We start from the raw sequence: 11,681 nt of genomic DNA, 5'->3' as shown, positions 1-11,681 counted from the left end.
GCTGTGTCTCCCGCCCCCACCCCCCGGACCCAGCTGGCGTGCGTGTCAGGAAAGCCCAAGCCTTGGCTGCACAGAACAGCTTTATAAGGGGCGCCAGTCACAGGTGTGCGTCGTAGTAATACTCGGCCATGTCTGGCCCATCCCGCTTGCGCTGCTGGGCCCGGGAGAGGAGGGGTCGAGGCCCTCGTGGCCAGGGGTGCTTGGGTCGAACCCCATAGTCTGAGGAGAGAAGAGGGTGTGGGTGGCAGGGGGAATCCACCAAGATCACCCCAGAATGGTGCTGTTTGGGATGAAAAGCCCCCGAGGCTGGGTGTGGGCGCCCTCCCCTAGGGCATGTGGGCGTGGAGGGGGCGGCCGGGCAGGGCAGGGCTGAGATACTACCATCCACTAGGCCAGAAAGCGGCTGCGAGAGTTCCAGAGGGGCTGAAAATTCTTCAGGAACAGATTGCTGAGTCCTGCGGGAGGTGTTGGGGTGCTCAGCCTGGGCCCTTACAGGCCGCTGACCACCTCCCTGTAAAGGCTCAGGGTGGGGGACTGCGTGAGCCACAGCACCCAGGACTATGGTACCAGCCAGTCCTCCGAGAAGGGGAGTGGGAGGCAGCACGACAGAGCCCCACCTTCTGTGGGCCCCTGAGCCTGTGCTCCCGGGTTGTTACCTCAGTGGCGGGGGGCGGAGGAGTGCAGCTGCCAGGACGAGGTAGAGGAAGAAGAGGCTCAGCCCAGCCCTGGGATGCAGAGCCCCCAGCATGGCGAGAACCATCTCCTATTCAGGTCCCTGTCCCCTGGCTTCTGCCTGCCCCTCCCCCGGCAGAAGGACGGAACTGCTACCCACTCCCTGGGCCGCCTCACAAAGGGCGGGGTTCCAGGGCTCGGCCAGGCCAGAAACGTCCAGCGGAGCTTTGGTCTTCCTATCACGTTGTCGACGCTGTCGGCCAACAGGTGCCAAACAGCTTCTGTCTCTAGTGTCACTACCCAAGGGTTAAGGGCATAGATTTTTGGTGTCTGATCTCCACTCATAGCCCCACCTTGCCTCCTGCAAGGTGGCCATGTCACAGTCTGGGCCGCCTTCTCGTCTCTCAGGTAAGCTGCATACCTAGGTGCCCAAGGAGTGGCTCGCAGGAGAGGTCACGCGGAGAGCCCCAGCCGTTCCCACTCCACCGCCCCGGCCTCCTGCTGCCACCACCCTGTCCCCCCCTCAGTGACGCCAGGACCATCCTCCAGCCAGAGAGCACCGAGCAGGCCATTCAGCCCCGGGGGTGGGGGGTCGGCTGCTCTAAGAGACCCCCCCCCAGTTCCCCAAAGCTTCCAACAGCCCGGCCCTGGGGCTCCCCGAGCCCTGCCACCACCCCTGAGGCTGGACAGAGGGATTTTGAGTCAGTGGCAAAGCCTCCTCCCTAGAGTGGAAGCTTCCCAAGGGTAGAGACTGGTTTTGTTTGCGGCAGGATCCCCAGCCACAGCCAGTGGATGCTCAATAAAGATTTGTTGAATGAATAAATGCAATGTGCTAGCACGGAGCTGGGCTCCTCCTGGCCGGGGCAGGGCTGCGGGCCCCCCCTTGGTTTCCTGCCCAGCCCATCGGAGCGTGCAGCCCAAGCTCAACTCTGAACCCCCCGGCCCACTCCAGACCTGTGCACTCAGAACCCGAGGGCTGAGCAGGGTTCTGCACTTTGGGAACCCCGTCGCTTCTTAGCAGACCTTCTGGGGGTCCAGCGCCGCACCCGTAACTGCCCATGTGCCCAAGGCCGGGAGAGGGACATCCCTGGCTCCTGGTCCTCAGTACCCCCCAGGGTGACAAGTGCTGGCATCTCCTTCAGACTGTCCCTGTGTGCTCTGAGCCCACACGCTAACTGCTCAGTGGTCATCTCCCTTTCTGTGTCCTGGACACAGCTGTCCCTCAACAAGCCTGGGTCCCCGTCCTCTGTTCTCACCATGGCTGGGAACCCACAGTTCTGGACACTTTGCCCAACTCAGTCCCTCGTCCCTCACCCTCCTTGCCTCTAAGATGCCACCATCTCCCTCTCTAGCCACACCCACTCCCGAGCCTGCCTGAATCCGGGCCCATCCACTGCTGGAGGATTCTGCCACCGTGTCCCTGTGCTCAGCCTCCAGCACTACCCAATGGGAGCCCCTGCACCAGGCCGCTGGGGTGAGGTGTATCTTTTTTAGCAAGTTTTTATTTGAGAGAGAGCATGAACACAGTGAGGGGCAGAGAGAGAGGCAGACCCCTGCTGAGCAGGGAGCCTGATGAAGGACTCCTACTTGATCCCGATGCGGGATTTGATTCTGGAACTCCGGGATCAGGACCTGAGCCGAAGGCAGCAGATGCTTCACTGACTGAGCCACCCAGGCGTCCCAGGGATGAAGTTTAAAATGCTCCCCTTCCAGCTGCCTTCCAGACGCAGGTCTGAGTTTCTTGCGACTCGCTGTGCACAACGTTGTTTCCCAGCCGAGGCCTGCAGGGCACTGACGCAGGGTCACCCCTGCTAGAACAGAGGCCTCCCTGACAGGTGTGCCCTCCACAGGCGTCCGTCCTCCACTCGCCCACCTTGGACCCAGCCTTCCTCAGAGACCTGCTCCTACCTGTTCTCACGCCCCGCGTGCCTCATTTCCGTGTCTCCACTGGTGGGTGAGTGCCCGGCGGGGAGGCCTGCTCTCCTGCTGCATGGACAGCCCCGGGCCAGACCCCACTTTACAGGGCACGTGCCCGGCAACAGTCAGGGCCCCAAGCTGTGACCCCCCTGAAGGGCTTGTCCCTTCACCCTCCAGTCCTGGACCTGGATATGCCTTCCCAAAGGCACTGGGGGGCGGAGGGGGCGTGGAGGAAGGCTGGCCCCCCGCCACCATGGCTCCCCCCAGAGTGACAGAGGAAGTGAGGCAGGGTAGAGGCTGGTGCAGATGGAGCCCTTGGAACTCAGAGGGCGGCTCATTGGGCTAGACACGGCAGCAGGAGAGGACAGTCTGTTCACAGGGGACAGGGGTGGTGGCTGGGAAGGGGATGGGCCAGGCAGATCAGCCAGGCTGCAGTTGCTCGGTCTGGGCAGTTGCACCTTCCCCAGCAGTGTGCGTGCGTGCGTGCGTGTGTGTGTGTGTGTGTGTGTGTGTGTAGCTCTGGGAGACATGGCCTCCAGGGAGCTGGCAGGGAGCATGCATGGAGACCCCAGCTCACACTCCTGAACCTGCACCCGCTCAGGCTCTGAGCCCCTCTGACACCTGCCCCCAGCAATGGTCCCATGGCTGGCTGGTGCCTATGGGAGAAAACCTCCCGCCATCAAATGGGGGCTGGGGGCTCTAGGGGTCACCGAACCAAGCTGGGCCCACCATTCACCAGGCTCCGGCACAGAGAGACTGGCAGGCTGGAGCAACAGAGCCCCACAGGGAGGGGGCAGACAGAGGCTCTGGCCAGAGGCCAGACGGGCAGCTGTCACCACCTGCCCAGCTGGGCCTTGTCTATTGTCATCAGGGACCGGGAACAGAGGTGTGGGATTAACCTCTGCAGCTGCCATGGCCAGCAGCTTCCCACGCTTGCAGAGACCAGATCCCAGCTCTCTGTGGCCGGAGAAGCCCAGGTCCCCGTCCCAACGGAGGCTTCTCAGCCCAGGGATGAGGGGCAGGAAGCAATGGCTCCGTGGCCAGAGATGTTCGGGAGGTGCTTGGGTGGCCCGGCTGCTGATGGGGGTGCCAGGAGCGCCGGGCAGCGGGATGGAGACGCCACAGGCGGGCTCGCTGCCAGAGTCAGTTTATTAGGGTGAAGGGGCCCTGGGGGACTGAGTGGCTGGGGCACCCCGCCCCTCCCTGCACCCACTCCTGGGATAGGTCAGCCCCAACTGTAGAAATAAATTTTCTGCCAGGCAGGCAGGTAATCCATGAGCGGCCCTGCAACGAGAGGGAGTTCGGGGCTGAGGGCTGGACTCCAATCTGGTCCCAACCTGACTCCGCTCTACCTGAAGCCCTTCTCAGCCGCAGCAGCCCCAGCCCGGCTGCTCACATCTGCTGGGCCACCAGCCCCACAGACTCTCCCACCTGCCTGCCCCTAGGAAAGCAGCAGCAGCAGCGACCTTTGTCCCCTTTGCAAAAAGACCCTCAGGCTTCAAGAAGCCATGGGGCTGGTCCCACTGTGGACACTGATGGCCTCTCTGCTGAGGGGAGAGCTCCGAACAGCCTGGTGGGCACCAGAAAGCCCCAGAGAAGCCAGCAGTATATGGCTCCGGGGTCCCGGGGCAGCTAAGGCTGACAACCCAGGGTGGCCCTACACTTCTCCCAGGACAGGACACCCCCTTCCAGCCACCCCTGAGGCTCTACAGGCCAGCCTGGCCCTGCCCAGGAGCTGTCACCCGCCCAACCTGACCTCTGGGCTCCCTCTCCTGTGTCAAGAATCAAATGACAAGGAGATAAAGAGACAATAGTCAAGGACACGGGCCACTGGACAGACCCGTGACACTCCGTAATCATCACACCCCCATCCCGCACTTACTTGCCACCAGGCCAACACCCGGAACGTGGTCTGCCAGCAGCTGGAGCAGGAAGAGGATCCTCGCCCTGCAGAGACATGAGCAGGAAGCAGGCTGAGTAGGGGGTCTGGGTGCCTATGACCCCGGCCACAGGCCTGGACCGCCCACAGCTCAGCTCCGGACTGGGCCTTACTCGCGGCACCACACACACTCCTCCCTCGTCCTGCCCTTCCTTCTCCTGAGCCAACGCACTCCTGGGGCACCGCACATGGGCCAGTCCCAGCACACGGATGCTGAGGGCCCAGAAGGAAGGACAGCCCCACCTTCGAGAAGCCCCGTGAACCACAAGCTGAGCCACACTGAAACCTCATGAGCCAATGTCGAGTGACCAGGCCCCTTGAGGGGGGCACACTCAGAGGAAGGGGCCAAGGCCAAGGCCTTATTTGTTTTTTTTAAGAGATGGTGCTTTCCCATGGGAGGACCTGGGGTGACACGACAGTGCCGGGGATGGTAACAAGAGAAATGATGACAAGACTCGGCATCTGTTGAGTGATTCTGTACCAAGCACTCCCGTATGTCTGGGGTCACAGAAGGCCTCCCACAACCCTTTGAGGCGGGCACGATCATGTCCCCGTCGTTCAGATGAGGCACGGAGAGATTCAGTAACTTGCCCAAGGTCACACAACTGGAAGGCAGCCTGGCCCCAGAGATGACACTCGGTCTCTGACAGGAAGGACAGGAGGCTCCCCATACAGCCTGTGCCCCAGAGCTGCTCAGCAGCCCACTCCCTGTCCTCTGGGGAAACAGGAATTTCTCTGGCAAGTTTCTAGACCTTTCTAGTCTGAGCCACTGCTGTAAGGGTGTGTAGGCTGGTACATAGGTGTACAGGCTGGTCTGCTCAGCAGGAGCCACACTAGAGGCTCGCCGCCTATGGGGCCACCTCTGCCCGTATGGTTGCCTCGAGATGCCTCAGTTCCGAGATCCTGGGGCTACGCTTCCTCTGCAAGGGCAGACCGTCTGTGGGGGGAGCTCATATGGTCCACGTAAGTCTCTGGAATATTCCTTCAGAGCAGGGAATAGGGTTTGACTTTAGTAGCTTGTGAGCCTGCAAACTTCGCTGGAAACAGGGACAGCCAGGCCCAGCTGTTCTCACGAGGTGGCATTAAGTGCGGCCCAAACTCACTTCCTATTGCCTCAGAAACAAAGCAAACCAAACCCAAACAGAGGCTGTGCAGTCCTAGCAGGAAACGTGATTCCGGGTACGACTGCAGTCTTCCAGCAGAGGACTTACTAAGATGGGAGCCTCCGGTCTGTCTCCTGGCCCCCGTCACCGTACAGGGACCCCCTCCTCAGATCGCAGTCACACCTCAGGCAGTCACCCGGCAGACCTTGGGGCACTTGGTCCCAAGCCACCCCCCACTTGCCGCCAGTGGGTCCTCTGAGCCTGGCTAAGGCCGGAAGCTCTGGGCCCTCAAAGGAGACAGAGCAGGGGCCGGGCAAGGTAGGGACAGGCTGAGAGAGAGCATGGCGGTGGCCCCTGGCTCTGCCACAGGCCAGCTGGGCGGCTCGGTTTAAGGCGCCCAGTTTGTGAACTTCAAGGGCCTCTCTGCAACGTGGGGCTCCAAACCACTCAACAGGAAGAAAGCCCGCCCCCCACACCATCCCCACGGCCCCGCCCTCAGCACTCCGTCCCTGCCCGAGTCCTGCACGCCCAGGGCTGGGCCAGGGGCCTGAACACCCCAAGGCACTGGGTGCAGCCAGGCCAGGCCGAGGGTTGGTCTCGCCCCTCCTGGGGCCCGTCCTCACTCGGAGAAGCGGTCGTAGAATGGGGAGCGCAGCAGGTAGTAGAGCAGCAAGATGGTCCGTCGCCGCAGCTCCAGCCGCTCCCTCCGGCTCAGGCCCTTCCTGTCGCTCAGGAGGCTCAGGCTGGGGGCAGGAGGGAACGTGGTCAGGGCCAGCAACGGGGAAGGGGGCCCCGGCCAGCATCGGGGGAGGAACCCCCCCATCTGCTCCAGTGGAGACAGGTCTGCAGCACAAAACCCAGCAGAGGGAGTGGTCTCCCTAGGCAGGCCCGGGCTCACCTAGTCACATCCATGATCCCAGAGAGGAGCCAGGGTGTCCACGACCGCTGACCCCACAGGCCCAGGCTGAGCACTGACGGCCATGGTGTCAAGGAGGTCTCCGGCACATGGCCCACCCCACCCCCTGCTCCCCATCGGCCCGCCCTGCAGGGCTGGCCAGCCGTGGGCTGAGGATACAGTGCAGCAGGGGCCGGGCGATGTACAAGGACTCTGCGATGGTCTCCTGCAGGCCCAGAGGCGTGGGGGTGACACTCAGCTCCTCGTGCTGCTGCTGTTGCTGCCGTCCCTCCCGCTGCTGGGGGGCTCCCCAGTGCCTCGAGTGCAGGGATGGGGCTAGAACACAAGGGTCGCGGCTGAGCAGTCAGGCCCGGGCTGACCTCAGCCCTGAGGCGCCCGAGCCACAACATCCTACACTTACTGTTCTGGAGGGTTCGTACCACTCGGTTTGACCGTTTCCCCACGTATGACTGCTCCTGGCTGCCAGCGCTCTGGTCACCATCTAGCAGGGACAGACAGAAGGCCATACTGTCAGAGGGCCACGTTTCCAGCAGAGCCTGTGGAGAACATGCGTGCTGTGAACGCTCCTGGGGGGCTGAGGGGAGAACGGGTGAGCGTGGACAAGCCTGGACCGAGGCAGCAGCTGAGGCAGGACGCAGTTGCCAGCGTTGTGGGGTCAGCACCCTTCCCGGCCTGGGGAAAGTGCGGCATCACTGTGGCAGGGGAGCCAGCCAAGAAGCCAGACCTCCCCGGGGACTGGAGGGAGGGAGGGAAGGAGGGGAGGGCCCAGGCCTTCTCAGGCCTTTGCTTTCAATATGACCAGGAGAAGCAAAGAACGGTCCCCATGGAGGGCCAGAGGCATCAGGCCAACCGGTAAGGAGTCCGAAGCCCCGAAGGGACAGATCTGCCGGGTACCCAGCCTCACACAACTGTGGCACTTGAGATACAGAACAAGGCCCATGGTTGGCAGGACCTCTGTCTCCCATTCATGCTGTCCCTCGTTCCTGCCACCCACAAAAAAGAATGAAGACTCTGGCGCCAGGAGTCCTGAGTTCAAGTTCTGATTTTGCCCCTAGCCTCATCCTTCTTTCTTTCCTCTGTACAGTACAGGGGAATGAGAGCAAACTGAACAGCTGGGAATAGATGTGCTCCCTAAACAGACAACACGCCACTCCCACCGGCCTGCTCGAAACCCACGAATTAGTTCCATGTGCCAGGCCACTCCAGAGAGTGGCAACAGCTTACCAGGGGGCCGTGCCTGGGTCTCCCTGTCCAGCGGAACGATGGGGGGTGAGGTCTGGAGGCCAGCCTTGAACCAGATCAGCAGGAACATCCGCAGGACAGCCCTGGGTTGGGAGTATGACAGGGCTGCGGGGGCGATGGCTAGCCAGCAGGGGGTCAGGGGTGCTCTGGTGAACCCCATCCGAACTGCTGGCCTGAGTCACCTCCACCCAGGACCAGCCCTCCCCAGTCCCAACGTACTTGGCTAGCTGGATGAGGGCGATGACGAGCCAACGGCCCACTTCACCCCACACCTTGGCGGCCCCCATCTCCATGAACACTTCCACGCACTCCAGCACGCTCAGCCATGTCAGCAGCTTCTGCTGGGACAGAGACTGCAAGGACCCCAGGCCAAGAGGTCAGGGCTGGGGGGACCAGTCCCAGGCCCTCCCCCTAAGACTACCCGTGTAGGCCTGAGTTCTCCAGGGGGCAGAGGCTGCCCTACGCCTCTGAAACTCAGTCTCTTCATCTGAGACAGGGGCACTAACAACTCGACCCCTCCCCTGATGAGACGGCCTGAACCTCAGGAGAGGTGGGCATGTCTCACACTGAGACGGTAACATGCTACACACGCAGGGCACTGCTTCACTCCCGAGTCCCAAAGCTTCCGGCCCTCAGCTCCTGCCAGAATTCTCACCACAGGCAACTTTTTCCGGAGCGCTCTCCGCAGGATCCCATCATTAAGCAGCACGAGCAGGTTAGAGGCAGAGTACACTGAGAGGGAGAGGTGTGGCCTCAGGGGCTGGTCCTGCAGCCTCACCACCCACCCCTTCTCCCCAAAGCTGCAGGGATCACCTGTTACCTGCTCTACTCCTCCTGCCCCAGACTGTGTGGAAACCAACCCGCCTCCCCACCCACTTCCTCAGAGCTCTGCGCTCCCCGGTAAGATTTCATGTGAGTGGCTGGAACATGAAGGGATGGTTTGATCTCTGTGACAAAGCAGTGAATGCCCTGCCCCAGAGCCCTGGTTGGCCGGCTGCCCAGAACTGCCCCTCGCTCTCACAGCCATGGATGGGTGCTCTTCCCTCCTGGCCTCCTCTCTCTGCAGCCAGCCTGCCTGCTCCCCCCCTACCCCCTGCAGAGGCAGCTCCAGTTCCACCTCCCCTGCTCCCTGGGCAAACACGACTGAGGCAGTTACAGTCTGAGGCTTCTCGAAGGGGAGAAATCTGGGCTTGAATCCTGCCTCTGGGATCATCGGTAGCTGTCCCCTAACCTCACTGAACTGCCCTTTTAACTGGACACTGAGGACAGTTACACTACCCACCTCCTATGACTACAGGGAGGATTAACTGGGCAAAGTCAGGCAAGATACTTGGGTCAGTGGCCCGACCAGTCAAGGTCCCCAGATTTGTCTCTGGTCTATTGGGGGGTGGGGGGGAAGACGTCAAGACAGTGGACTCTGGAACTGTGTCCGATTCAGCACAGGACCATGTAACGGAAAACCTAGGACTGCGGACCGGGGTGGTCCCCGCTCTGGGAAGCCTCGCCGCCCCCCACCCACCCCAGAACCCCGCTCACCCAGCTCTGACAGCTCGTGCGAATCGGAGAAGCGACCTGGGGAGAAGGCACAGGAGGCGACGGTGAGCATTCGCCTCAGCCTGCGGCTTCGGGCGCAGACGTCCCCTCCCTATGCCCGACGGGAACCTGGACGGAACTTCTCAAGCACAGCGATCACTACCCTGACTCCGAAGGGAAGGGGCCAGTGGGGGTCAGGGGTCAGAGCCCCTAAGGGCTGGGGCAAAGGTCAGGGTAGCACCTGCCAGCAGGTAACTGAGGCCCCGCACTGCAGTCTCCAGCTGGGCCGTGGCGGCCGGGTGACGAGTCACGTACTCCTGGTAGCGGAGGCTCAGAAGCCGCAGTTTCTCCATCCTGCCCTCGGGACGGATAGACTCACGGACCGACCGCACGACCAGCTGCAACACCCTGCTTCCTGCGCCCTCCTTCCTGCTTCCGGTCCTAGGCCCGCCTCTTCGTTGCTTAACTTCCGAGGGCCAGAAGGATAATGACGTGAAGGGCCGTTGAACCACCCTTCACCCCATTGCCTAAATCACCACCCTCCAGGGTAGCGCTTAGCAACTGCGGGCCTGATCCCGCCCTCCCTGCTCCTTCAGGTCATTGGTTAACACACTCTCCTCCCGACCCTCCCAGCGGCGTCGGGACCCGGTTCTTCCGCCTTCCGGGTGGGCGGCCCTTGCGCCTGCGCAGTTAGCAGTTCCAGGAAAGCTCCCGCGGTAGTCTGAGCAGTTCATTCTAGAGAATGGACTAGGACCTTGGAGTCTTTCCAATAGAACGCCGAGAGGCTCGAACGGGAGGACCGTATTTTAAGGGGCGTGGAAGTAGCTTGCTAAAGGAATTTCGATCAGACTTGAGGAGGCGCGGGGAGAGTCCTGGCAGGCGCCCTTTTAGCCACCTGCCTTGTCTCCCGACCCCCACCAGAGGTAGTGCTGGGGAAACCGAGGCAAGGAAGAATCCAGCCTTCCACGCAGTCTCGATCCCTGGCCAGCCACTGTTAGTGCTGGGCTTCGGCCACAGCTCCCGCATGCACTGTGCGGGCGTGCTGACCCATCCTCGCGGAGAAAACTCTGTTTCCGCATTCGGTTCTTGGCTTGGAGTGACTTGGTCGAGTGCTTCCCTTCTCTGGGTCTCGAGTTTTCCCATCTGTAAAATGGTTTGAGGGGAGCCTTGGTCCTTGAACTCCGGCTCAATCTCAGAGCGCTCTTCGGCCCTCGGATGCACCTCCCGGTCCTCAGCTGCTCCCCAACGGACGGGCGAGAATACTGGGAATCTTCCCAAAACGGGCGGCCTCCCTGAAAGAGGCTGTGGCGGGACAGGAGCCGCCAGAGGCAGGGCATCTGACGCTCCGGGGAGGCCGCCACTGATTGGCTGTGGGGAAAGGGGCGGGGCCTGGGTGGGGTCAAGGGTCTGAGCCTCTGGGGACCGGGCTAGCTGGTTCAGGGAACCCTGAAAGTAGTAACACGTTGTTTTACCTGATTCCCTCTACGGAATATTATCAGCAGGTGTGGAAAGGATCTGCTTAAGAGCGCCCAGCCACATACGAATCTTGCTGTAGTCTGACCACACACAGAGCCTAGGCGGCTTCAACAACACACCTCACTAGGAAGCCACAGCCCCTCCTAGACCTCCCCACTCCCTCACCCTCCTGTCCAGCTTAGTTTTCTTCTATATCAGGTGGGGAAACACAGCTGCCCTCCCTACTCGTGCCAAGCAATGATGACCCAGGGAGATGTGTCCAGGGGCCTCAGGAGAGGCTAAAGTTCTTGGAGAACAGAGGGGGCAGTCGTAGGCATCATCAACACGGTGTCTCACCACCTCCTGGATGCCAGGCTTACTCCTAGACCACTCTTTCTGGCAACCTTGCCTGCTAGGTGTGAACTCTTTTTCACAGATGGGGAATAAGAGGCCCCAGTAGGGGAAAGGACTTGTTCCAGGTCATGTGGTGTGGCATTGGCCAAATGGACCACAATGTGCGTCTCCCACAGCAGTGCCCTCTCTCCCACTGCCCACAGCCCAGCAAGGGCAGTGACACACGTGGTCATGAAGGCCACATGGTCATGAATCTAGCTAGCTGCTGGGGTTAAGACCAGGGCTCAGGGCATTCAGTGTGGTGCTCTTTCTCCTTTCCTCCCTGTACCCCACCATCTTAAGGAACCTGTTCCCGAACCTCACCAGTGGGCACTCCTCCAGTCTCTCCCTCTGCATCCGCGGAGAAAGTGAGGACAGGATGGGGAGTATGAAGTTTCTGTGATACTCGCAGGGCTGACGGGCCTGTGGTTCTGGGGAGAAAAGGTGTGGAGGACAGAGCAGCAGCATCCCCCAGACAGAGTGAGGGGCACTAGCCTCTGTTTCTCCACCT

At 61.5% G+C, this 11,681-nt stretch overlaps 2 protein-coding genes across 2 annotated transcripts; both read right to left on the bottom strand.

Moving 5' to 3' along the window:
- Nucleotides 1–97: 97 nt before the first annotated feature.
- On the bottom strand, nucleotides 98–760 carry FREY1 (Frey regulator of sperm-oocyte fusion 1; the record flags this gene model as incomplete). Its single annotated transcript, XM_080816881.1, has 3 exons — nucleotides 98–219; nucleotides 382–455; nucleotides 657–760. The coding sequence occupies 3 exons, from the start codon at nucleotides 758–760 to the stop codon at nucleotides 98–100; spliced, it is 300 nt and encodes a 99-aa protein (XP_080673007.1).
- A 1,404-nt stretch (nucleotides 761–2,164) lies between these two features.
- On the bottom strand, nucleotides 2,165–9,962 carry PEX16 (peroxisomal biogenesis factor 16). The gene is made up of 11 exons (XM_080817785.1): nucleotides 9,564–9,962; nucleotides 9,326–9,361; nucleotides 8,445–8,521; nucleotides 8,009–8,142; nucleotides 7,772–7,872; nucleotides 6,948–7,028; nucleotides 6,707–6,862; nucleotides 6,530–6,602; nucleotides 6,255–6,374; nucleotides 4,472–4,536; nucleotides 2,165–3,873 (listed from the first exon to the last, which is right to left on the bottom strand). Exons 1-11 carry the CDS (start codon nucleotides 9,673–9,675, stop codon nucleotides 3,815–3,817), a joined length of 1,014 nt encoding a protein of 337 aa, XP_080673911.1. The 5' UTR covers nucleotides 9,676–9,962; the 3' UTR covers nucleotides 2,165–3,814.
- Between the last annotated feature and the right edge of the window lie 1,719 nt (nucleotides 9,963–11,681).

Source organism: Martes martes, assembly GCF_963455335.1.
Source record: "Martes martes genome assembly, chromosome: 10".
In the NCBI taxonomy this organism is placed as follows: Eukaryota; Metazoa; Chordata; class Mammalia; order Carnivora; family Mustelidae; genus Martes; species Martes martes.
This window is presented reverse-complemented; position numbering and strand designations above follow the sequence as displayed.